We start from the raw sequence: 25236 nt of genomic DNA, 5'->3' as shown, positions 1-25236 counted from the left end.
CTTGGTCTCACGACACCGACAGTACAATTGTTGAGATACCGTAGAATTGTTGGGAAAATACAAACACATTCTGGCACACTGTAGCGCCTCCAGTGGTTGTAGGATCACATGAACTACAATAACTATCAACGAAACTATTATTTTACCAGGTAAGGTCTTTTGAGCTATTTAGCTATTTTTCAGGAGCGATCTGGCCACAAATAGCAGCCAAATACACTAAATGCATGTTGATTCTAAATGTGGAGGGAAAAAACGGGAAGACCCAGATAAAAATCCACGCGACCACGGGGAGAACATGCAAACTCCACATATACAGACGTCAGGGTTGGGATCAAACCCACGAGCTCCTCTGTGTATACCGGCCGAGGTAGTTAACATCTCGCCACCGTGGTCACCAATTCCATATATAGCTCCACTTGGTGCGTGCATCGTGCGCGAGAATTTCATTTCACCCTTGAATCGCTGCATCGTTCCTCGCGTAATCGTAACACGTGGCGACAGGACAGGCGATATCAATGAGGTAGTTTAATTTGTAAACCATCACGTGTCTTCTGTGAACCATACCTATAAACTCATCATCATCATGTCAAATACAATGCTGTGACAGTTTAGCACAAAGATACACTTAAGTTATTTATATTGTTGAACAAATGAAAATACACCGAACGATATTTATTTACTGTGAAGTCAAGGCAATGAACTATCCACCACACTTGTATAATATTGCGCTGAAAACGTATTAAATATATATAAACACTATTCAAGCTATGAGCACACATCACAGCTATAACATGCTGACATGTACAGTACCCCCTCGTTATTCAGGAACTTGCTATCCGCGGTTTTGGCTATCCGCGAATCGCATCTGGAACTCTACACGACTGCCTCAAGAGAGAGAGAGAAAGAAAGTGATGAGAGAGAATGTGGTGACAAAGTGATGAGAGAAAGAGACGAGAGAGAGAGAGAAATTCTCAGACCTCAATTCATGAAAAAGATAGGTTTTCGTAGGGCCAATATCATTATCCGCGAGCATCCCCAGAACGTACCCGTCGCGAATAACGAGGGAATGACTTTATACAACCTCGGGGCACATACACTGGGTGGCAGACCAAGGCGAGTCGAGGCATTAACAAAGCACACGGAGCGAGCGGGCGAGATGCGAGGGTCACAGCTGGCCGGAGCGAACACACGAGCGTGGGCAGCGGTGACAGGGCAGGCGTCGTGGCAGAGTGCGGTCACAGTTGGGACACCGCGTCGTTCTCCCTCCTCCCGTGCGCGGCTCTCCCCACGTCAGGCTTTGGCGGTTTCCGTGCGCCGCACAGCATGCAGTGGATGTGTTCGCGAAACTGTGTGCGGCACGCAACCGGGGAGTAGGGTGGTGGTGGTGGGGGGGGGGGCAGAGGTCACGTGCCACGCACGGATTAGCGGTGTCTTTCCTCTGTCGCTCTCTTTATCTGGCGGGTTGGTGGTGATGGTGGTGGCTTAGCACGCGATTCAGGCACACCTCCGATTAGCCACGGCTAGCTACGTACTGTGTGAAAGAAGTTATACATACATGCAGTTAGAGGCGAGGGTTGGTGGATCGAACAAATGTTGTGAAACTCCCTTCCCGTGCGCGTTGGGAGGTGCTATATTGTGGCTCACCAGAAGAAGGCAGTGCTGTACAGCAAAGATGTGGACTGCACCTGCTCCGTCTGTATGGGATCGAGCGTTTCCCCATCGCACACATGGGTTTTCTCCGGGTGCTGGCGCTAGTATCCTCCCACATGTAAAGATTAATTAATTGACTGATAACACCTTTACACCATTGGAACCTCATTTGCCAGTAAAAAATATGATAATTGTTTTTTTACCCTTCTATCTGGCAACAAAACTTCAAGGACAGTGCATATATCATCATAGTTATGTTTTTCGTTTGCATTATGGCTGCAGGTATTGTGGTCTATGCAAACATGACTCCTTGTAAAAAAGGTGTCAGTTTTGTTGCCAGATAGAAGGGTAAAAAAACAATTATGATAACACCTTAATATTTCGAGAACTGCAGAACATGGACAATTGTTAGTGCCAGCGTGGCTGCCTTCCTGCTTGTCCATGGTCCATCATCGGTCTCTCTCTTTGAGAGTGAGTGAATATTGTGCGGCGTGTTACGTACGTACGGTGAACTTCTTTCGCGCCGTACGTTGCCAACCGTGCTAATCGGAGGAAGGACAACAACAGAATAAAAAGAGGGCTACGTACGGTGCGAAAGAAGTTCAACATACATCTCCCACAGGAAGATCGTCCGCAGGTGTTTAATGCCGATCATCGTTTCTAAGCTGGCGATGCTCGGCTCTACTATGGCTCGGCTGACCGTAAGCAGCCCTCGTCACCGTTCTCTCAAACTGCCTCAATGCAGTCTCATTCTGGATTAGCTCTGACGATCTCAAGATCTACGTAAAACAGGAGTCCTCATTGGCAAATAATTAACCCGTAAAAACAAAGTTTTTCACTAGAAATCCTTTATATGCGTGGCATCGGTTTTATTTTATTATTCATTTCTGTTTTTCTTGAGTAAGAGTTTCATTTTTATCACATTGGTATTTTAAATTAAATATGAATTTTTTTTTCCTAAAAAGTGTAACATTTTGGAAAAAAAATTTCACGAAAATAAATTGTCACGCACAACGAGTCTGTGTGCAAAATGTCAGCTCGATTGGATCACGGGAAGTGGGTTAAAAAACGACCGAAAGATTTGCACGGTCGTAAGCGCGCAAGCAAGCAAGCAAGTGAACTTAACATAAAGGATTTTAAAAAAAGCATTTATTCTGAAGATTTTGCCTGTGCTACACTCGTTCCGTAGAGTGGCAGTCAAGCCCCCTGTAACCTGGGCCTCAGAATCAGAAAATGTATTTATAGTGGAGGAATCCGATGAGCTTTCAAGCTCTTTTTCACAGATGCCCTCATCCTTAGCCTGGAATTCTCTCCTCACATATCTAAGCTCTCCAACTAGACCTCTTGCCAAGAGACACAATATAGCCAGGACATATCATGAGAAGAAGAACATCTCACAATTCCAGAAGATGGCACAGCTGCGTGCGAACGCATCGCCTTGAGTGGTGCGTTATTGCTACTGAACTGACAAAAACTGTGGAAGACTCACGGCTTTCCCACGACGACGTTCCTGGGAAGACCAGGACAGGTGTGGCAGCCCCACCCTCTCACCTTGCCGCAACGGGCGAGAGTGAACGCTCGCTGTGCGGTGGTCACCTGGCGGTTGAGGAGGATGTAGATGATGGGATTGTAGGCTGTGCTTGACTTGGCTGCGTAGAGAGGGATGGACGCGGCCAGGGGGCTGAGCTGTACGAGAGAAGGAACCGGCGGGTCTGATTACCGAGCGCTTTGCAATGTACTGTATGTTGAACTTCTTTCGCACCTGACGTAGCCAATCACGCTAATAGGAGGTGCGGTGGAAGGACAACAAACTAAACACAAGAATCAGCATGAAAGAAACGAGTTTTCAATCCAGATTATTTAAAGGTGCATAGCTCCAGTGGCTTCCTAGCATCGGATAGGAGAGCGTTCCAGACGGCCGCAGAAGTGCATTCGAAAGTGTGCGATGCAGTGACCGTCTTTGTTCGATGACGAGCCAAAAGCCGCTGCGAGGATGAACGGAGTTTTCGTGATGGTTTATGCTGCTTGTCGAAATCAGCAAGGTGTTATGGTTCATTTGCGGCGAGCACTTTGTGTGTAATGAGTGCGACGTATAATGTAACTCAGCGAGCACTGGACGGACGCGGTCGGATCTTGCAGCACCCATCACGACGCGTGCGCTGCAGCAGGCGAGTAACTTTCACACCTGGAAAATTTGGACTGTTACGCAGGCACACATAGTGCCTACACGTTTTTTTAATAACGTCAGGAGATCTCTAACGTCCGCTGCAAAGCAGATGGCGCTTATTTATGGTTAATAATCCAGGGCTGGCTCTTTTTATTGTGCACCTGTGCACAGCTGCTGGCAGGAGAGGCCATTCCACCCGATCAAAGCCTTTTCAGAAACCAGGTCGATTACATAAGCCATGGTGCAAGAGGTCTGGCAGTGAGCACTGGCATTGAAGAGAGTACGTGTAATGAGAAGAAAATATCTACAGAAACTTGTTAATGAAACTTGTCTGAACCAGGCAATAGACGGCAGTATTTTTTCTCTAAAGTATGTGGAACAACTTTTACTAAATGAACACTGAGGCTCTGTTGGGGGCCGAATATTCTTTGGGTTGGACTCCAACCATCAAATGACATGGGCATTTCCTAGGGCACATTGTTAACCAATCAAAACATCCCCCGTGCAGCCTTTAATTCTAGATTTGAAGTTTTCGTGACTGCAAGGATCCATACTCTTTGGTTCTTTCGGTAAAGTCCAAAGAGTATGGAGCCTTTAACTGTTGGGTCAAGTGCTGTTAGGGAGCACCTGTGAAGGCTGGCACAATACACGAGGGGGTGGGTGGCCAGCACCAACAACAACCGTTACCACAGCGCTTGTGCCAGGCTATGTGCGCGTTGAGGCCACGTGAAGTGTCGAACGCCCGCTGGCAGGAGGTCACGGGACAGACCCAGGTGCCATGGGTTGACTGACTGAGATGACTGGCGATGCACCATCTGTGCCCCCCACTGTGCCAACTTGCTGTGTTTTAGCCACTCGGCGTGCCACTCGTTGTTGTGAGTGGTCACTCCTCTGCCCTCCGTTGTTGCTGGAGGGCGACTGCCTCCAACTGCCCAGTCGCGTCCTTCATGAGCCTCCTCCACAGAGGCTGATCTTGACACCGCTGATCACTCCATATCTTTTCTAGCCAATGCCGCGCCCGTTTAGCCCCCTCTATCCAGCCGAACAAAAGATGTTTAGGCATGCGGTGGCTGGACATGTGGGCTACATGACCCAGCCAACGCAGCCTTGCCTGCCAGAGGAGCTCACCGATTGGACTTTGTCCAGATCTTTCAAGGACTTGTGAACTTCTCACACAATTCAGCCTGGCTAAACCCAGGATGGATTGCAGGCAGACAAGCCTAAATGTTTCTAACCGGCGAAGATGTTCCATTAGGGGAGTCCACGCTTCACAAGCATAGAGAAAGGAGGACATGACCGTGGCCGAGAAGACCCAAAACTTCGTGTGGAGCGACAAACCAGGTAATTTCCACACAGCGTTACGCAGCCAATGAAAAGATAATGCCGCTCGACTGATTCAGAGCGAGACCTCTGCAGTCAGAGGTCTCTCCTCCGCAGTGAGCGTTCAAACATTCCATGTGGCCACTCACAGTGGCTTTTTGCTGTTTCTGGAGGAACCCCAGAAGACGTCATAGACGCTTGTACCCCCGCAGCCTTCGGCACAAGCTTAGCTACATATTTTCACGTGTTTCTGTGGTAACTAAATTGAAGGTGGAGAGGTTACCAGCCCCTCGCACCCATCCAGAGCCTCCATTTGGCTGCTGGTGGTGACTACAAGCACGATGAGGGGAATGGCCGATTTTGGAATTGGCCTTCTCTCCATGTCATCGCTAACATCCATCATAGCGTCATCATCCGGCACCACTGAGGAGGTAGGCGGTTGTTTTTGCCGGACATGGCCAGCACCACGCCCCACAACACGCACACGCACACGCACAGATACGAACACTGGGGGTGCATGTGACCCAAGCAATGGGGGGGGGGGGGGGTACGACTTTGCCCGGGCATGTCGAGACTCGCCTGGATGCTGGGCTGGAAGATGACCACGAGCGCGCAGGCGGCGTACGGCAGCCAGCAGAAGAGGAACGCCACGATCATGAGCAGCACCATGACCCCGACGCGCTGCTCGGCTCGCTGCGTCACGCTGTACTTGACCCGCGACGCCTGCCATGGGTGGCAGGGGTGGCGGTAGCCAGCCCAATTAGAACAGCCGTAGTCTCAAGCCGCACCTTACCATGATAATAAAAAGGGGGCCTGTCCTGGCCCATCCCCCCACCCCCCCTCAACCAGTATATATACGGGGTAGTATTTCTTGGAATCTCTCATTTACTTGATACAGCAAGCGTGCTGTGACGGTTCCACCTGAAGACGGAAGCTTGTGTTGCCTCCGAAACGTCGTGATTTTTATTTAATTTTTTTTATTTTATTTTACTTTTCATTTTACTTTTATTAATTTAAAAAAAAAATTACCTACGTGACTTTACCGAAAAAAACCTAAGAATATGAATCCTTGCAGTCACGAAAGCTTCAAATCTAGAATCAATTAGTACAGCTTTAACAGCGAACGCTTCCCCTAAATGTATTTCCTATTATCATCATCATCATTTACGACGGTAATCATTTCAGCGCTTTGCCAGTCCCACGCTGGATGAAAGCTTCCCCTGTGTCGTGACGGTCACGTGAGTTTGTTTCACCGCGCGTGTTGGTGAAGGAGACCGCCCAGAACCGGTTCAGATGTCACTCGCCACTGGTGTTAGCCGTGGATGGGACTCAAGCTCAGGATGCCACTATGCAGCAAGCAACTGGAACTGGAAATGTATTGTCACACACCAGTGAGATGTGCGAAGGCCTTCATCCAGCAGTGGATTGACAAAAGGGTCTGTGAATTATTCTTATTATCACTACGACTGTATTTTCACTATTGTACCGCAGCATAAGTCAAGCAGTTCTAGATTTGAAGCTTTCGTGACTGCAAGGATTCATATTATTAGGTTTTTTCGGTAAAGTCACGTAGGTAAAACATTAAAATTAATAAAAGTAAAATAAAGTAACCATGTTTAGTTGTTTTCTCCTTTTCACACTATTGTTAGGTAGGCCAGGTTGAGTCACAAACCGTACCTCTCCATAACAAAGGCTCACCCTCTTAAGCCTCACCTTACCATATGAATAAAAAGTGTGCTGTACTTGACCCTTCCCCCCCCTCTCCAACCATTATATAAACGGAGTGGTAGCTCCTGCAATCTCTCATTTACTTGATACAGCTGTCGTGGCTGTGACGGTTCCACCTGAAGACGGAAGCTTGTGTTGCCTCTGAAACGTCGTGATTTTTATTTTATTTTACTTTTATTAATTTTTAATGTTTTACCTACGTGACTTTACCGAAAAAAAACCTAATAATATAAGTCACGCAGTGGTTGTCCTCTGCGTGAGTGGCTGCGCAGCGGCTGCGGGAAGCCCGCTGAACGGACAGCATGCCGCTCGGCTGCCTGGCCGCCAGTGTGGGCGAGTGCCCCTCTGTTCTGAGTGGTTTAGCCAAATTGCGCCATCAGCATCACCGTATTTGTTTGTTGAAGTACAGAGTTGGACTGATAACTTTAATCTAAATTGTCTTATGGTTGTTACTGTTTGACTTGCATCCCACTGGGATTTTTGCACACAGCATTGATATACGGTGCTTTTTCTCGAAGACTTTGCTGTTTTTTCCTGGATTTTTCTGTTGCTTTAAGATGTTTCTTGTTCATGTTTGTGTTTCATCTTCTTGGTTCTTTCGGTAAAGTCACGTAGAAGGGAAGTAATAAAATAATAAAAATAAAACATAATAAAATAATTCTCACGACGTTTCGGCCACAACCCAAGCAGCCGTCCTCAGGTGAAAACCAGGTCTGTCGAGGCGACAGCGTCTGAATGAGAAGATGAATCCCTGCAGTCACGAAAGCTTTAAATCGAAAAATTTTTGTGTTTGTTGCAGTTGCACCCGAGTCAAGAGTCGCATGGCTCACAGGGCTCTACCTAATACATGAACTGAACTGACCCGTGATAATAACCCATTGAGATCTCTCGCAGGGCAGAGCAACCCTTCACGTTCGAGAACAGCCCACGGAAGTGAATATCATCGCCCTCTGAGATTCCTGATATAATAATTTCAACGTACCACACCAGACAGCATTTGCTCGCTTTCGAAGACAGAGAGTGACTCAGAGGCGCGAGGAACCACCGACAAGCACGGAAAGGCAGCCAGGCAGTGACCTGGCACCAAATTACCCCCCTCCCCACCAAGCTTTGCGATCCTCTATATATAAAGGTGTTATCAGCCAATCCATGAGTGTTTTACATGTGGGAGGAAACCGGAGCACCCGGAGAAAATCCACACATCCGAGGGGGCAACGCTACCACCGTACAAATTGAACAGGTGGGAGTCCACATTTGCCGTACCGCCTTCACGTGGCAAGCCAGGGGTATGGTGCCTCTGTGCACACAGGAAGGAAGTTTCACAAGATTTGTGCGAGCCGGCAACCCTCACTGCCTCCACAGAGCTGGATCACAGGCCACGTGCACAGCCATCACCAACCACCCTTCAGGTGTCGGCAGCGATCTGATCTCTGAACTATCCATTGAGCCACCTCCTCGGGAAGTACCAGCACTCTGCACTGGCACCGCTGAAATCCGAGGTTTAAATCCATCAAAGATAGCAACTACTTCTCAGATCACTTCGCCTCATCGGAGGGCTGTTCTCTAGGAATGGATCTCGGAAGAGTTTTTTTTTGTCCCTCACCACAACGCCGATTGCACATTTGGGATACAACTGTAAAGAAACGAGAAAACTAGAAAAAAAACACGATACATTTTTTTACAAAAATAAAACGCAGTTGGTGGAAAAAACCGTCGAAATTCACCGCGAACAAAGATGTGTACACGTCTGTGTCCTGTTCCGTATTCACACACCGTGAAATGTGCACAATGCGTGCTCAATTTGCAAGAGGGCATGTTTGTTACAGTACATTGTACATTGCAGTGCAATTGTATCGAAGCGTGGTGGCCAGTATATGTCATGCTCGTGTCAGAGCAACAACTTCAAGACATAAAAGAGAGCCTCTTTCTTGTTTGATGCTCTCAGCAGGGTCACAAATGCAATTGGGAAAAGCAATCCTATCAGGCAAGGCGGTAAATGCTGACTGAATACAAAAAGGACTGTACACGTGTTCCTGTGTGCCGTACCGATCTTCATAGGTGCTCGCTAACAACACTTTACACCACCGTCTGTTCAGGCTATGAGGAGGGGGGGATCGGGATCTTCGTATTTGTCTGCGTGTGCAATGATAATTATCGACTGATCATCATTGTCGACCTTCCATTTTCACCATCCTTGCCGTCATAATCATCAAAATAATCAATTGGTTGTCATTGTTAATTAATTCGTTGAAATCATGTATTAATATCCTGCCATCAGCATCATCATTGTCATTATCGTTTCGTTATTTTTATGAACATCATCATCATTAATCCATTGTCATCACATCGTTGTTATCATGGTCATCAACAATTGCTCAGTCATTAATACATGTCGATGATGACATCGTCATCATTGTTTTCATCATAGCCAGTTAAAAGTCACAAACCCAAGTCCCGCACTTGTATAATATTCCTGATGCTCGATAACAAAAAAATGATATTCTCATAGTTCCTCTTTTTTGTTGTACAATCTCCTAATTAGCTACACGGGGGATCGTTGTCTTTATAATTGGAGTTTTAGAAACGTGCGTTTAGAGTATTTGGCTGCTATGATTTACCACGTGATCAGCGACTTCAATGAGTTTTCCTTTGTGGCCATGTCGCTCCTGAAAAATATCTATATAGCTCAGTGAGCTTTAGCTGGTAACATAAAAAAAATAGATTAATTTTAGTTGATTTATTGATTAATTAGTTTTTTGTGATTTCCTTGCCTTTCCTATACTTTGCACTCCGATAGTTTTTTGTGTTGTTGTTTGTTGTTGTGACTTTCTAATCCGCCCTTTCTGGACAATGAGCTTCAATAGCTCATTGCATTTCTCCAGGATGAATAAATAAAGGTTCTGATTTGTTTGTGCGTGTGTCTGTGTGAATATGCGTAAGCGTGACTATACATGTACGTATAGGTATGTTAGAGAGTGTGCATGCGTGTGTGATTATGTCTGTATGTATGTTTGAGTATTGTATCGGGGAGCAGTATAGTGCAAGGGTTAGCGCGCTGCGCTACGAACCCGGCGACCCAAGTTCAAATCCCGTTCACGGCCAACACCCGTGACGATGATCTGAAACGCTCTTGGGCCTCCCGTAAGTCGACTCAGCCTCAAATGAGTACCTGGTGTGGTGTGTAAACATCGCCACTCTATCATCATGGCTTGGCTTCGCGAACGAAGATCTAGGAAGGACATCCACGTCTTCTGCAGGCACGCTGGTGGCTGACGAGGCCTATGCGGGACAAGCAGGTCCTGCCACAACGGCTGCAAGTATAGGTCTGATCTGGGATGGGTGCTGAGGGATCATGTTAAAGGCTGTGTGGGGGATTTTGACTTTAAACTTTCGTGACTGCAGGAATCCATATTATTTGGTTCTTTCGGTGAAGTCACGTAGATAGAAAAAGATAAAAATGAAGTGAATAAAAATATCACGACGTTTCGACCGCAACACAAGCGGTCGTCATCATGTGTTGGGATCGAAACGTCGTAATATTTTTATTCACTTTTATTTATTTTTTCTCTCTACGTGACTTTACCGAAAAGACCAAAGGATATGCGTGGGGGATCTTAGTGCGGGCAGCGCCCTGCACCCACCCTGTGGAGGCTGCGCAGGAGGCTCCCGTAGCAGAAGACGATGACGAGGAGCGGCAGCACGAAGCAGAAGAGCAGGAAGGAGAGGACGTAGGAGCGGCCGAGCGGAGAGCGCTCCAGCCAGTCCGGGGCGCATGACGTGCCCAGCTGCCTCACACACACACAGAGAGAGCTTACCACTACACTACCACTCTTCACACACACAGAGAGAGAGAGCTGTCCACTACACTACCACTCCACACACACAGAGAGAGCTGTCCACTACACCACCACTCCTCACACACACAGAAAGAGAGAGCTGTCCACTACACCACCACTCCTCACACACAGCGCACTAACCACTACACTACCACTCCTCACACACAGCGCACTAACCACTACACCACCACTCCTCACACACAGCGCGCTAACCACTACACCACCACTCCTCACACACACACAGCGCTACCACTACACCACCACTCCTCACACACACACAGCGCTACCACTACACTACCATTCCACACACACACACGCACACAGAGAGAGCGATGTCCACTACACTACCATTCCACACACACACAGAGAGAGCTCACCACTACACCACCACTCCTCACACACAGCGCACTAACCACTACACCACCACTCCTCACACACACACAGCGCTACCACTACACCACCACTCCACACACAGAGAGAGAGAGAGCTCACCACTACAGCACCACTCCTCACACACACACAGCGCTACCACTACACCACCACTCCTCACACACAGAGAGAGAGAGAGCTCACCACTACAGTACCACTCCTCACACACGCACACAGAGAGAGCTCACCACTACACTACCACTCCTCACACACACACAGAGAGAGAGAGCTCACCACTACACTACCACTCCTCACACACGCACACAGAGAGAGCTCACCACTACACTACCACTCCTCACACACGCACACAGAGAGAGCTCACCACTACACTACCACTCCTCACACACACACAGAGAGAGAGAGAGCTCACCACTACACTACCACTCCTCACACACACACAGAGAGAGAGAGCTCACCACTACACTACCACTCCTCACACACGCACACAGAGAGAGCTCACCACTACACTACCACTCCTCACACACACACAGAGAGAGCTCACCACTACACCACCACTCCTCACACACACACAGAGAGAGCTCACCACTACACCACCACTCCTCACACACACACAGAGAGAGCTCACCACTACACCACCACTCCTCACACACAGAGAGAGAGAGCTCACCACTACACTACCACTCCTCACACACACACAGCGCTACCACTACACTACCACTCCTCACACACACACAGAGAGCTGTCCACTACACTACCACTCCTCACACACACACACGCCACACACACCACACACACACAACACACACACCACACACACAACACACACACACCACACACACAACACACACACACCACACACAGACAACACACACGCCACACACACAACACACACCACACACACACACCACACACACACCACACACACCACACACACACCACACACACAACACACACACAACACACACACCATACACACACCACACACACACCACACACACAGCACACACACCACACACACACCACACACACCACACACACACACACCACACACACACCACACACACACACACCACACACACAGCACACACACCACACACACACCACACACACACACCACACACACTCGCTTCACTGACGAATACAAAATTCCCATCACTGACACCGCCAACGAATTTGATTGACACTTGAAGCTGTGCGGTGGTGGAGGCTGGGGGGTGGAGGCTGGGGGGGTGGGGGCAGGGGGGTGGGGGCAGGGGGGGTGGGGGCAGGGGGGGGGTGGGGACAGGGGGGTAGAGGCTGGGGGGGTGGAGGCTGGGGGGGGAGTGTGGGCTGGGGGGGTGGCAGTGTCACGCATGGGAGGGTGAGGGGGTTGTCTCTCACCCCCTCCGGCCCGTAGCGGCCCCAGCCCAGCAGTGGCGGCGTGGCCCAGGCGAGTGCCCAGAGCCAGGCGGCCCCCAGGGCGAGCAGCGCGTGACGGCCCCCGACGCGCATCGAGCTGAGCGGGCGGCACACCATGACGAAGCGCTCCGCAGCCAGCACGCAGATCGAGTTGAGACCTGCGAGGCCTGGAGGAGGGCGGGGGGGAGGGGGTTGGGGAGACAACACGGGAGGGGGAAGTAGGGATTGGGGGGCGGGGCACGCACTAAATTCACAGTCTCTCGCTGGGGGTCGGCTGGGGTCAACAGACAAAAGCGAAACGCGGAACGACCAGCGGACGGCGCAATCATCGCCAGATTCACAAACACACAAAGGAGGAGGCAGCAGCATCATCCCAGGAGCGAATACGCCACTTACTCCGCTCCTACTTCACACGCAATCACCTGCCCCCCCCCCCCCCCTTTAACCACGTCGATGTACAATTGTAGTTAATGTCCCAGCGTGAACAATCAGCCGCAGCAGCAGAAGAAGGATCTGTTACGCGGCGTTCCGTTTGTAGGATGGACTTTTGAGAATTTCCATTTGCCGTCGAGGGCCGTCTGCTGAAATGCAACGGCATCTCAAAGCGCGTACCGATGACATTGTACCACAGCCTCGTCTCAACCCAGCCTGGCGGGAACCTCCTGTAGCAGCGGCTCGCTCTAGGGTGCCGTTGCTTGCTGGGGGTTTCACCAATGAACTAACACAGGGATAGTAATAGGTTTTTACCCATTCAACTGGTGCAAAAACTGACACCTTTATACAAGGCATCATGTTTGCAGTACGCCTTTTGGCGTCATCTGGTCCAACACCAATGGAGACTAGGCTCTAAGAAAAGCTGTCTCGGGTGTGGACCAATCAACTTCAAGGACAATGCATATCATTATCATCATCAGAGTTGTTTCTTTTTATTTGCATTTTGACTGCTTGTGTTGTGGTTATTGCAAACATGATGCCTTGTATAAAGGTGTCAGTTTTTGTACCAGTTGAAAGGGTAAAAACCTATCACTATATTTTGCCACTGGTAAAGGAGGTATCATAGTGTTAACACATGGATCTTCTCTCTATGTAAAGGTGTTTCTGCGTTAGACACTTTTCAGTGCGCAGAAGCACTCCGCTGCAAACCACCTGGGTTTGATGCCAGGCCATGGCCAACATCGGTGGTGTGTTATGTCTGGACCTGTACCGGGCCTCCTGTAGACATTAAATGGGTACCTTATGCAATGTTTTATAAAACAGAGTTGTTTCTCCTTAAGAGGCGCTGCACTGAGGTGTGTTCATTGTTTTCACAGCAGTGTCCTAAATAGCGCCGCGTGTCATATATTTTTTCCAACCTCGCTGTGGAGAATATTAATGGGTAAATAAAGAACGCCGACTTCCCATATTTGTCTTTTCAGATAAAAAGTTAAATCACATTGTTACACACAACACATCAGCCACACGGCCTTCTGAGACTGCATCTAATCGGCAGCATTGGTTCACTACAAGCAAAAGCTTGATTCTGCTGATGAGGCACTGCATGTCGAAACCGGTCCAGAATGTGTATGTGTGTTGAAGCAATGCTGCCGATGAGCTGCATTCCCTGAAGGCCACGTGGCTGATGGATTGTGTATGTAATTTGTTTATATTTTACGAATATATATATATTTATGTGGTGAGATAAATATGGTGGAGCAGTGGTTAGCGCACCGCACTATGAACCCAAATGACGGATGTCAATTTTTCCCAGACGGGCTTTGGGACCAACCCGCATGACTAGCCTGGTGAAGTATGGTCAAACAAACCTCCACGACTTACACAGAATGGGGAGGCTCTCATCCAGGAGTGGATTGACAAAGTGGCGGTACATTTTTATTTTATTCTGCCAATATACATATTTACATATATAAAACACATTCCTGCGGAGGGAACTGGTTGGAACGTTGGGTTGCTCGGTCAATTGCCAGGGTCAACGGCGGCGTGGTGTATTCCGCAAATATGGCCGACTGTGAGGGCGGTCACAAGCCGGCGTGAGTAGGTTAAACGTTGAGTTTTATAAAGGCACCACGGGGTGACCAGCCCCTCCCCACCCAGCCCCACCCCTCCCACCCCCCACACAGCCCCATCCAGCCCCTCCCCACCCTCTCATCCCCACCCAGCCCCTCCCCACCCTCCCCTCTCCACCCAGCCCTACCCCTCCCATTTTTGGATACACGACGGACGGACGGACACAATAATCCCCTGTGGGCTGGTGGAACCAGGTGGTTCCTACCAGTATAACACAGCCCATTATGCTGTCTTTGTCATAGAAAACTAACCTCATCAGACGGTTGGCTGAGTGTAATCAACAGAACTAGAATTTGATGTGATTAGCCCCTCAGAGAGGTTCTAATTGCTCTCTGCCTAACCACCCCATACCACACACGCACATTCGGAGTAAGGCTGTGCCATCCGGTGGGCCATAAACATACACTGCATGGTCTCTCACCCTAAACGAACTCTTGGTTCAAGAGATTAACATTGCTAACATTGCTTACGAGCAGCTTAAAATTGCTACGATCAGGATTAATCAGATTGTTAACAAACTCGTTTTGATGTTTTCCTGCACATGGATTTAATGTGCAGAGAAGCAGTAAAAAAACCCTTCAAACAACAGTGGCTCTAAGTAATGGATACAAAATATTAGTCCATCGCACTCAACAAATGTCTAAATATGAACATTATAATGAAATTGGAACGAAGTATAAACGTAATAGTATTAAATGGTCGATATGGATAGCAAGCTGAGTCATGGCCTTGCATTGGCTCATGTGCCCTTGTGACTCTGGCTTTGGGAGTTAAAAGTAGAGATGGGCTTTATTAAATGTTGTCCTTCCCCGCACCTCCGATTAGCACGGCTGGCTACGTACGATGTGAACGAAGTTCAACATACGTACAAATGATACTGGTAGGAACCTCCTGGTTACACCAGCCCACAAGGGATTATTGTGTCCGTCCGTCTATCGTGCAGGGAGGGGCTGGGTGGGGAGGGGAGGGTGGGGAGGGGCTGGGTGGGGAAGGTGGGGAGGGGCTGGGTGGGGAGGGTGGGGCTGGGTGGGGGGTGGGAGGGGTGGGGCTGGGTGGGGAGGGGCTGGTCACCCCGTGGTGCCCTTATAAAACTCAACGTTTAACCTACTCACGCCGGCTTGTGCCCGCCCTCACAGTCGGGCATATTTGCGGAATACACCACGCCGCCGTTGACCCTGGCTATTGACCGAGCAACCCAACGTTCCTACCAGCTCCCTCCGCAGGAATGTGTTTATCTGTTCGTTTATTCAACGACTGTACTCAGACAACTTAAAGAGATTCGGAGAAAAACGAATTCTCACCTCTTCTCCCCACGCGTGCCGCTGTACTGGAGGTTGGATGAACAGCCCCCGGGGTCACGCATCATTGGCTGTGTCATGCTGGGCATGGCTTCTAGAGGGTTTCCTGCCTTCGGTGGCGGGACGGGGGGGGGTAGATGTTTTTGGTGGCATCCGTTTTTAAATTCCCCGAGTAATTGGACCACGGTGAAAGTAATCGATTGCAAGTTCCATCGACTTATTTGATGAATCGTGCCAGCTCTATTCGTTAATACGAAGCTGTAACGATGCACCCCATGGCTACCAAAATTATTTGTTACAATTCGAAATCGCAAGCTAATTCAGGAATCGGTTTTGTTTTTTTCTCTCGTCTTTATCGTCTCACTTGTTCCCTTTGTTTGCTTCTCTCTCCTTCGCATCACCTTTAATGTAACATTTACACGTAATTTTCATCGATCATATATACTGCGATTACTTCACGTGTGCTCGGTTACCAGCGCAAATAACCCGATGAATTGATTCTAGTTAAGTCATCGATCCAAGCCTTTATGATCAATAACATCTGACCTGAACCTTGCTCGATCAGATCAACTGACGGATTCTGGTCGATTCCACGAAACCGTGGCTCAAAATGGCTTTGTTCAGAATTTGGTGTTCAACATAATCTGGGCCACGTGATCATATAAAGATAAACCCCAAACCGAACACCCCCGTTTCACAGTGCACTATCCCACACGTCTAACACCTTTTACCGATATAAGAGCCGCTGCCTAATTCGTTAAAGGTCGCTCATGATTTAGAGTTAATTTATTAGTTACTGACGATGCTTTACATGTTTATATTGTAGTCAGTGCCCAGGCAGTGGTGGCTATGCACGTGGACTGTAATCCAACACTGGAAGCGAGTGTTGGTGGATCACATAGATGTTGCGAAAACCCATTGCGTGGGCGTAGAGGAAGCGCCATACCCTTGCTCGCCAGGAGACGGCAGTAGAGCCAGTGGACTAATTGCCATCTGTTTACATCTGTAGAGTGATCGAGTGTTGCTCCCTCGCATGCGTGGGTTTTCTCCGGTTGCTCCGGTTTCCTCCAACATGCATAAACACTCGTGATTAATTGTCTGAAAATATCTTAAAATAAAAAAACTCAATGTAGCAGGACCCTCCAGAAAAAGTCGTATGACTCAGTGTGACTTCCTGGATAAATTCGTCAAATTATAATAATAATTATTATTATACGCAATGGATGTTTGTTTTTTCAAATAAAAAATATGTATGGTTATAGTTGTATACGAATGTGTAGAATTAACAATAACCTCCAAACCAAATTTGCTCGAATGAGATAAGCAATCTGTATTTAAATGGAAATTTTGGATGCGAGTTTCAACTAAAAATCAACATGACAGCACCATCGATAGGGCAAATCTAACCACCGCAAGACGACAGATCTCCGGGAAATGGACTGAAAGGCCAATTTATACTCGTCAGTCAGAAACCAAAGAAAGCGAGATGAGCACGCCACACAAATCGTGTCCCATTATCCCCCAAAGCGCGCAGTTCAATGATCACACAGTGTACTCATTTAGTTGGGGCGGCATAAAAACCCCTGTGGATTAATTAAAATGTTAATTTAAGGTTAGCGCACAATGCGGCCTCCGGTATAATGAGCCTGGAAATGTCCGTTAGTGAGCTGTACTGCACTGAGTCCGACACTGCATTCATGCATCATTTGAATGCGTGATAAGGTCTCAATTATTACACAAATGAGCCACAATATATTGCTGATCTCATCAAGGAACACAAACCGTCATCACGCGAACTCCGATCATCCTCACAGCGGGTTTCGGCTAGCCATTGAACACATACGGTCGCCGCATCGCGCGCATGCGTTTCTGTGGCCGTCTGGAACGCTCTCTCCTTCCGACATTTGGAAGCCACAGGAACTATGCAGTTTTAAATCGAGATTGAAAACTAATTTCTTCAGCGCTGCTTTTGGTGTTTAGTTTGTTGTCCTTCTACCGCACCTCCGATTAGCACGGTTGGCTACGTACGGTGCGAAAGAAGTTCAACTCGAGTATCCGTCCTGTCGGTGGTGCGTGGGTGGAGGAACTGCACCTCGACTCGCGGCGGACTTTCCACATGCTCAATGAGCTCCTGAGAGCAATGACGTCAGTCGCTCCAGAGCCCCTTACACAATGCACCCTGAACGGAGACACAAACCAGTTTCACGATGCTAAGGTTTACGATGCATCACGCGATGCTGCCTTGGCGTAGTGGTCAGCGCTAGGGTGGAAAACACTCACTGAAGCTTATTCAAGGAGATTTTAGTTTTCTTCCCAACTAGATGTAATGCAGTAAATTACTGAATTGTATCGTTCAAGCCGTACACAATATCAAGCCATTGCCGTATTGAATGCGAGTGTAAGGCGAGTCACGGAATTACGAGCATCGGTTGCGTTAACTGATCTTCTTAAAATATATTGTGATTAAAACCTCCCGGATGGCTGTCAATAGACACCGGTAGACAGATCCAAATTCCGGTAGAGACTGGCCCGGCCAATCTGGGACGGTTCGCGAGCCAAGTCGCTCCCATTCGACCTCCTTGCGAGGCATTTGAAACTATCGGCAGGTTTCCTCCATCACCCACGACAATAATCACGACAAGAATGTATAATCGTTTCAACTTGTGCTGTGCCGCACACCGACGCGAGCGCCACCACCGCCCAGCAGTGTAAACGGCCAGTGGACATGAAACGTTGGTTTAACGTTGAGTCCAACGGTTCGAACCACACGCTAACGTTGACCGAACGTTGGCGTGTGGTTGACCGCGTGGGTGCACACCACATCAACAGCTCGCATGTGGCGGGCACTCTCACCTCTTCCAAAGTCGTCTGGCCATGACGGAAGAGTAGGCCAAATACCCTCGAGAGAGAGAGCTCTAGTGGAGGCACTTCAGCCAGGGCTGCACCTTTAGCTTTGCATCTCGCCGTCAACGCGGATGAATTTTTATTTGCTTCTTCTAATTACATCCAACTGTTGGGACCTCGCACGTATAATGTGGCAGCACGTGAAACTGTAATTTTTTTTGTATCTCATGCACACGATACCGCATGATATATATACCCACACACGGGGGAGAGAGAGGCAACATTATTAGATGAGAGGAAAGGATAATCAACTCTTTGGCGAACCGACCTTTGAGATTACTATTTTCCATTTGGAATCGCACGACACAACACACAAAGGATTCACGCTGGCAATAATCATCGTCGGGTCGTTCCGTGTTTGCTCCATCGCCAGAGTGTGTCGTGCCCGAGTGATATTCGCAGGGACCGACACAAATGTGATTATTCCGTTCAGACCAGAATTCAGAATTTTCACCCAAAAAAAAATATTTTGATTAAAATCACTGAAATCAATGTTTTGTTGATGAATATGGGCAAAGGCGCAACCCTGCAATTGCTTGCTCACGCCACTGCTGGCGGAAGGGCCTACTCTTCCATACAGACCAGATGTCTTGGAAGAGGTGGACATAGGCACGCGTTATCCCACCACACTCGACGCACTGTGGCCCACCCAACTCATAGTGCTGGGTGGGCAGAGGCGATGGATTTAAGAAGCTTGCACCATCGTTTCATCTGCCACGCTGGGGAGATTGGGTTACAAGTCTTGTGTGTTAACCATTACACCACGGCATCATATATGCACACTACAGTATGTAGTGTATTGCAGTACACGATATGACAGCGATACACTCCACTACTCCTATATATATGCCTCCGCACATATATTGTTGAGTGGTAACGCGGTGGTTCGTACACGGCTAATATCAGAGACGAGGGCTCTCTGAACCAGTTGCCCCCTTCACAAACTTACCCTGACCATCTTCTTGGTTCTTTCGGTAAAGTCACGTAGAAGGGAAGTAATAAAATAATAAAAATGAAAATAATAAAATAATTCTCACGACGTTTCGGCCACAACGCAAGCAGCCGTCCTCAGGTGAAGACCAGGTCTGTCGGGGAGACAGCGTCTGACAGACCTGTTCTTCACCTGAGGACGACTGCTTGCGTTGTGGCCGAAACGTCGTGAGAATTATTTTATTATTTATTATTTTTTATTATTTTATTACTTCCCTTCTACGTGACTTTACCGAAAGAACCAAGAAGATGAATCCCTACAGTCACGAAAGCTTTAAATCGAAACTTACCCTGACCAGTGCAGGATTGGTGACACGCCCGAGCGGTAGCGCGCTCGCCGCATCACGCAGAGGTTCACCGTTCTAATCCGGCGGCCGCCCTGGTTATTACTGCGGGTGTAAAAAAAACCCGAAATGATGCTGCGACGTGGCGTCTGCTTCGCAGTGGACGTGAATAATCACAATGACGTCATTCCCAAGAGTGGGCCATCGTGTGCCGGCGTCAGGGGCAACATTTCAACAACAAAAATGTACTGGCAAATTACTCAATTGGGATTTTTATACATTGCAGCAATCATCGCCCCCTACTGGCAGACTAATGCCCCGGGTCACTCTTGCAAATACTGGTCTCTTTAGTTCTCACCTGGTTAAAGAAAAAATAAACTTGAAACTTGAATCCCCATGACCAAAACGATGTAGGGAGGCTTTTATCCAGCGGTGGATTGAGAAAGGGCTATGCACATACACTCTGTGCACACACAGCTTATGGTATGAGTACTGGAATCGCGAACTCTAATTCCGGAGTGATTTCTTTGGATGAAATTTATAAATGTAAATCTGCGTATTGACCAATAAAAAAAAGATCCTGGTGCAATGTTGTGCCCTAAAATGTACACATATTAACGTCAAATAAAGAACTGTTTTCTGCTTACATAAACTTGAGATTCGTGAATGTATGAATGTCCTCTCTCGTTTAAATTACTCTGAAAAGCTGTATTTGAAAACAAATAGGTTTGGAGAAGCTTGCCATCTGGCATAACGTTTTGAAAGAAAGGATTATTAAAATATTAAAAGTCTGTTGCAACTCTCGCCTCTGCAGCCTCCCAAATCCCTCCTCTGCATGATTCAAATTTATTTTTAAAAAGCCCACACCAGGCTGCTCACACACACACCACTCTCCCCTATACAGTTCTCACAATACCGCTCATGGCTGCCAGTCACATTCTGAGCGGGCCGCAATATTTGCCCTCACTCTCTCTTCAGTTTCAGTTTAGCGTGTGTGAAAGGGAGTTAATGTTTAACAATGTTACATTCCCTCATGTTTTTAAATAGAAACATTTAAATGTAAAGCTTTTACATAAATAAGTAAAACATTTTAATTAAAAATTAACTCACAGCGCCCTAAAGCCTACAGCTAGGCCTAAAGCCTAGAACTAGGCCTCAATCTCTCCCTTCGTATGGTCCGATTAGGTGTAGCAACATCGCCCCCTACTGCAAACACTTGGCAGGACCCTACAAAAACCTTTTGACTCAGTGGGGCTTTCCTGGCTAAACAAGTGTAATAATACTGTACATTATGTTTATCTCCTTTGGTTATTCGTTCCTACCAGCCCACCCCGCAGGGTCCTGTTAATTTATTAGGTATAGCCCTGTGAGCCATTCGGCTCTTGAATCGGGTGCAACCGCAACAAACAAAAGACAAAAAACATGAACAAGAAAACATCTTAAAGTGACTATGTGACTATGTGCAAACAGAAAATCCAGGAAAAAAACAGCAAAATATTCCAGAAAAAGCACCGTACACTAACGCTGTGTGCAAAAATCACAGTGGGATGCAAGTCATACAACTATCCTCCATGGCTTGTCGCCTCTCCTGCCTACCCCTCACATCTCACTCTCTGTTCCAGCGACCCAAGATAAATCCTCTGTTCAATTGGAGGTCGCTCCTTCTCTCCATCTCCCCCCCAGCCAGTCATCCAGGCTGCCGACTCCATGCCCCTATTCAAGTATTTGGTCAAGATGTTTATCTTCTGCCTATGACTGCTGCCTCTAATTTAAATACGTATAATACGAGATCAATGGTTTCTTGCAATGACCATGTCCCACTTTTTAAACACCGTCTCGAGATACGGCTGCGCTTACATATAAATCCACATCGTATTACAGAATATCTGGCATGTAAAGTAGCTGAAACGTTTCTCTCCTAACTCACCCACGACACACACACATGTGCGATTCATCTACAATGAGAATATATCTCGCATTTGGCAGCACGCATATTCCTTTTGATATCATAGACTGGAAATAATTTCAAAGTTTTGATTGAATTCATGCAGACCTGGGCAAACCGAGTGCTGGATACATGGCACCAAATGAGAACAATTTTCCCAGGAGATGGATTTCAGTGGCAATGCTGTTCAGGTAAGATTGTGGATGCAATTTTAAGCGTGATGGAAACGTTGTGGGTTTTTTTTTATTACCGAAAGAACCAAGAATAAGTCTACATTATCGACTGCCAGTACGCTCACTCAGTTTAATAACCATTGCTACAGTCTACATTATAGACTGCCAATACACTCACCGAGGTTAAGACCAGGCTACAGTCTACATTATAGACTGTCAGTACGCTCACTCAGTTTAATAACCAGGCTACAGTCGACATTATAGACTGTCAGTACACTCACCCAGCTTAATAACCAGGCTACAGTCTACATTATAGACTGTCAGTACACTCACCCAGCTTAATAACCAGGCTACAGTCTACATTATAGACTGCCAGTACGCTCACCGAGGTTCAGAACCAGGCTACAGTCTACATTATAGACTGCCAGTACACTCACTCCGATTAAGAACCAGGCTACAGTCTACATTAGTGTTTTTTTACTATTATTTTCATTTTACTTTATTCACTTTATTTTTTTATTATTTTTCTATGTACGTGACTTTACCAAAATAACCAAACAATATTACTTCTGAGAACAAATCCAATATCGGAAAGCGTTAAAAAAAAATACACGCGTGTGCATTAGTATTATACTGGGTGCTTCAAAAACATGTTAACACTTACACGGGACTATAGTTTTTAATGGAAAAAGAACGGATAATACACTGTAACATGATATAAAATGTATGTTAATTGCTTCACAAAGTCAAAAAGTCTCCGCTTGTTCGCCATCATTGTCAACACATGCCTGGAATTTTCTCCAGAGCCCTAGGGCACATTTCTTGTAGTATTATTGCAAATTATCGGAAGTGTTAACATTTTTTTGAAGCACCCTGTGTGTGTGTGTTTATATTTATCGTTTGTCGCAAAGTTTTTTTCGCTGCATTAGACATGAACGTTAACGCGACCAGATCATGTCCATCCACTGCTAGATGAGAGCTTTCGGACCCCTTATTTGACCATAATTAACCATCATTTACCATAATTCACCATAATTCACCGACCATAACACACGTGGTCGCCCATCCAAGCAATACCCAGGATCAAGCCTGCTCGGCGTGATTGAGTCGTATTGCACTCTCACTTGAATATTGTAGACCAAGAATGTAGAATCTACATCCCCATGCCAGCCCCACAACTGGATGAGGTGCTACCCCGCACCGAACCGGCCATTTGACCATACTTCACCACGCTAGTCAGTTCGGGTTGAAGAAGGGGGGTGGGAGTGGAAGCCAGGAACAGGTTCAGATGTCACTCGCCCACTTATGGGTCGCCGTGACCGGAAAGGGAAACCAGCTGTCTGAACCTAGTAAATTGCAGGCGCGCTAATCACTTCGCCACCGCTCACTCGAAATACAATTCATGAGTAACGCGCTTTCACCATCGACTTTCTTCGCTCACAATTCAATGCATTTCAATCGAATAACCAGTCCATCATTCGGCGAACAAAGACACGACAATGATCCTCCGTGTAGCCTTCACAGAGTTTTGGGCAACGCGCTGTTGGCGAGTAGCACCTCTGAAGCCCGGCACGACACACGAGGGTGTGAGTGGCCAACATCACGCCCCGGCCGCCTTTGTCTCCCTAGTTGGCGAATGTTTACACACCGCACCAGGTACTCATTTGAGGCCGAGTCGACTTAGGGGAGGCCCAGGACCGATTCAAATATTCTCCGCTGTTATTATTGGTCGTGAGCGGGAATCGAACTCGGGTCGCCGGGTTTGTAGCACCACCCCCCCCCTAGTTTACCATCAGCGCCCCACCACCCCCGTCAATCCATCCCATCCATCACCGCCACCACCGCCGCGTTTTTTTCCTTCTTGGTTCTTTCGGTAAAGTCACGTAGAATGGAAATAATAAAGAAGACAGAGTCTGAAATAGACTCTGTCTTCTCGACAGACCTGTTCTCCACCTGAGGACGGCTGCTTGCGTTGTGGCCGAAACGTCGTGAGAATCATTTATTATGTTTTATTTTTATTATTTTATTATTTCCCTTCTACGTGACTTTACCGAAAGAACCATGAATATGAATCCCTGCAGTCACGAAAGAAGCTTTAAATCGAAATTCACACCGCCGCGTTATTTACCGAAGAATGCCACCAGGAACCCCTCCGCCTGGCAGAGCGCGTCCTCCATCTGCAGCTGGGATCGCATGGCGTTGGTGACAGTGGTCGCTACGCCTCCTCCGAGCGCCACTCCGAGGTCCGCGCAGGCCAGGCTCAGCAGGGCATAGTTCAAGGGCTGCCGCAGCGCCCGGTATCGAACCGTCGTGGCCACCACGATGGAGTTCAGAGTGACGGAGGCGGCAGTGGTGACTCCCATGAGTGCGGCCAGCAGCCCGTAGCCCACGGGACCCAGAGACGGGGCAGGAGTCACGGTAGAGGTCTCGTTGGTCGAGGAGGCTTCGAAGAGGTGCGAAGAGGAGGGTTTGATGGTGGTGGATGTCATCATCATCACCATCATCGTTGCGGTCATCTTCGTCGTCACCATCATCGTCGCTGTTGAGAGCGGACGTCGACAGCGTCCCCCTATGTCGTCGTGGAGGAGACGAAGCTACCTTCCTATCAGCGAGGAAAATGAAATAACGATTGTATTTCTAACAGAGAGAATAAAAAATAAAACTAATCTGTGCCGCGCGTGCCTCTGCGTATGCACATGAAAGCACGCGCGCAATATACAAATTATCTCACGGTGCGAGTCGTTTCTGATTGGCAACAAGAAAAAAAAGGATTCTCTGCGTGTTGGAATACCTGCGTGTGTGTACAGGTGTGGAGGCTTATTCAACTGCGTGCATCTATGCCTGAGCTGTGTGCGCGCCTGGCATCTGTGTATGTATATGTGTGTGTCTGTCGGTCTTTGTGTGTGTGTGTGTGCGCTACAGATGTATCTGTGTGTCTCTGTGCATGCGTGTGTGACTGTCTATGTGCAATTGAGTTGCGTATGTGTGTGTGTCTGTCTGCGTGCGCTGTGTATGCGTATGATGAGAATGTCTGTCTTTGTGTATGCGTGTGCCACTATTTGTAAATACGTTGCGTGTGTGTGTGTTGT

General features: G+C 47.7%; 1 protein-coding gene across 1 annotated transcript; it reads right to left on the bottom strand.

Moving 5' to 3' along the window:
* Positions 1–699: 699 nt before the first annotated feature.
* On the bottom strand, positions 700–24678 carry LOC144934690 (parapinopsin-like). The gene is made up of 6 exons (XM_078860736.1): positions 24276–24678; positions 12472–12656; positions 10507–10650; positions 5717–5860; positions 3247–3336; positions 700–1346 (listed from the first exon to the last, which is right to left on the bottom strand). Exons 1-6 carry the CDS (start codon positions 24676–24678, stop codon positions 1236–1238), a joined length of 1077 nt encoding a protein of 358 aa, XP_078716862.1. The 3' UTR covers positions 700–1235.
* Between the last annotated feature and the right edge of the window lie 558 nt (positions 24679–25236).

This window comes from Lampetra fluviatilis, chromosome 11 (genome assembly GCF_964198595.1).
Source record: "Lampetra fluviatilis chromosome 11, kcLamFluv1.1, whole genome shotgun sequence".
Classification (NCBI taxonomy): Eukaryota; Metazoa; Chordata; class Hyperoartia; order Petromyzontiformes; family Petromyzontidae; genus Lampetra; species Lampetra fluviatilis.
The sequence above is the reverse complement of the archived record's forward strand: the minus strand, read 5'-3'. Positions and strand labels throughout refer to the sequence as shown.

Bases quoted from the DNA above. Each gene is read 5' to 3' on its own strand.
- LOC144934690 (XM_078860736.1), bottom strand. From the start codon at position 24,678: ATGGTGACGACGAAGATGACCGCAACGATGATGGTGATGATGATGACA. The intron at 10,651-12,471 runs GTGAGAGACAAC...TGTGTGAGGCAG, and splicing joins GCCGCTACGGGCCGGAGGGG to CTGGGCACGTCATGCGCCCC. The intron at 3,337-5,716 runs GCGAGTCTCGAC...TCTCTCGTACAG, and splicing joins TCTTCCAGCCCAGCATCCAG to CTCAGCCCCCTGGCCGCGTC.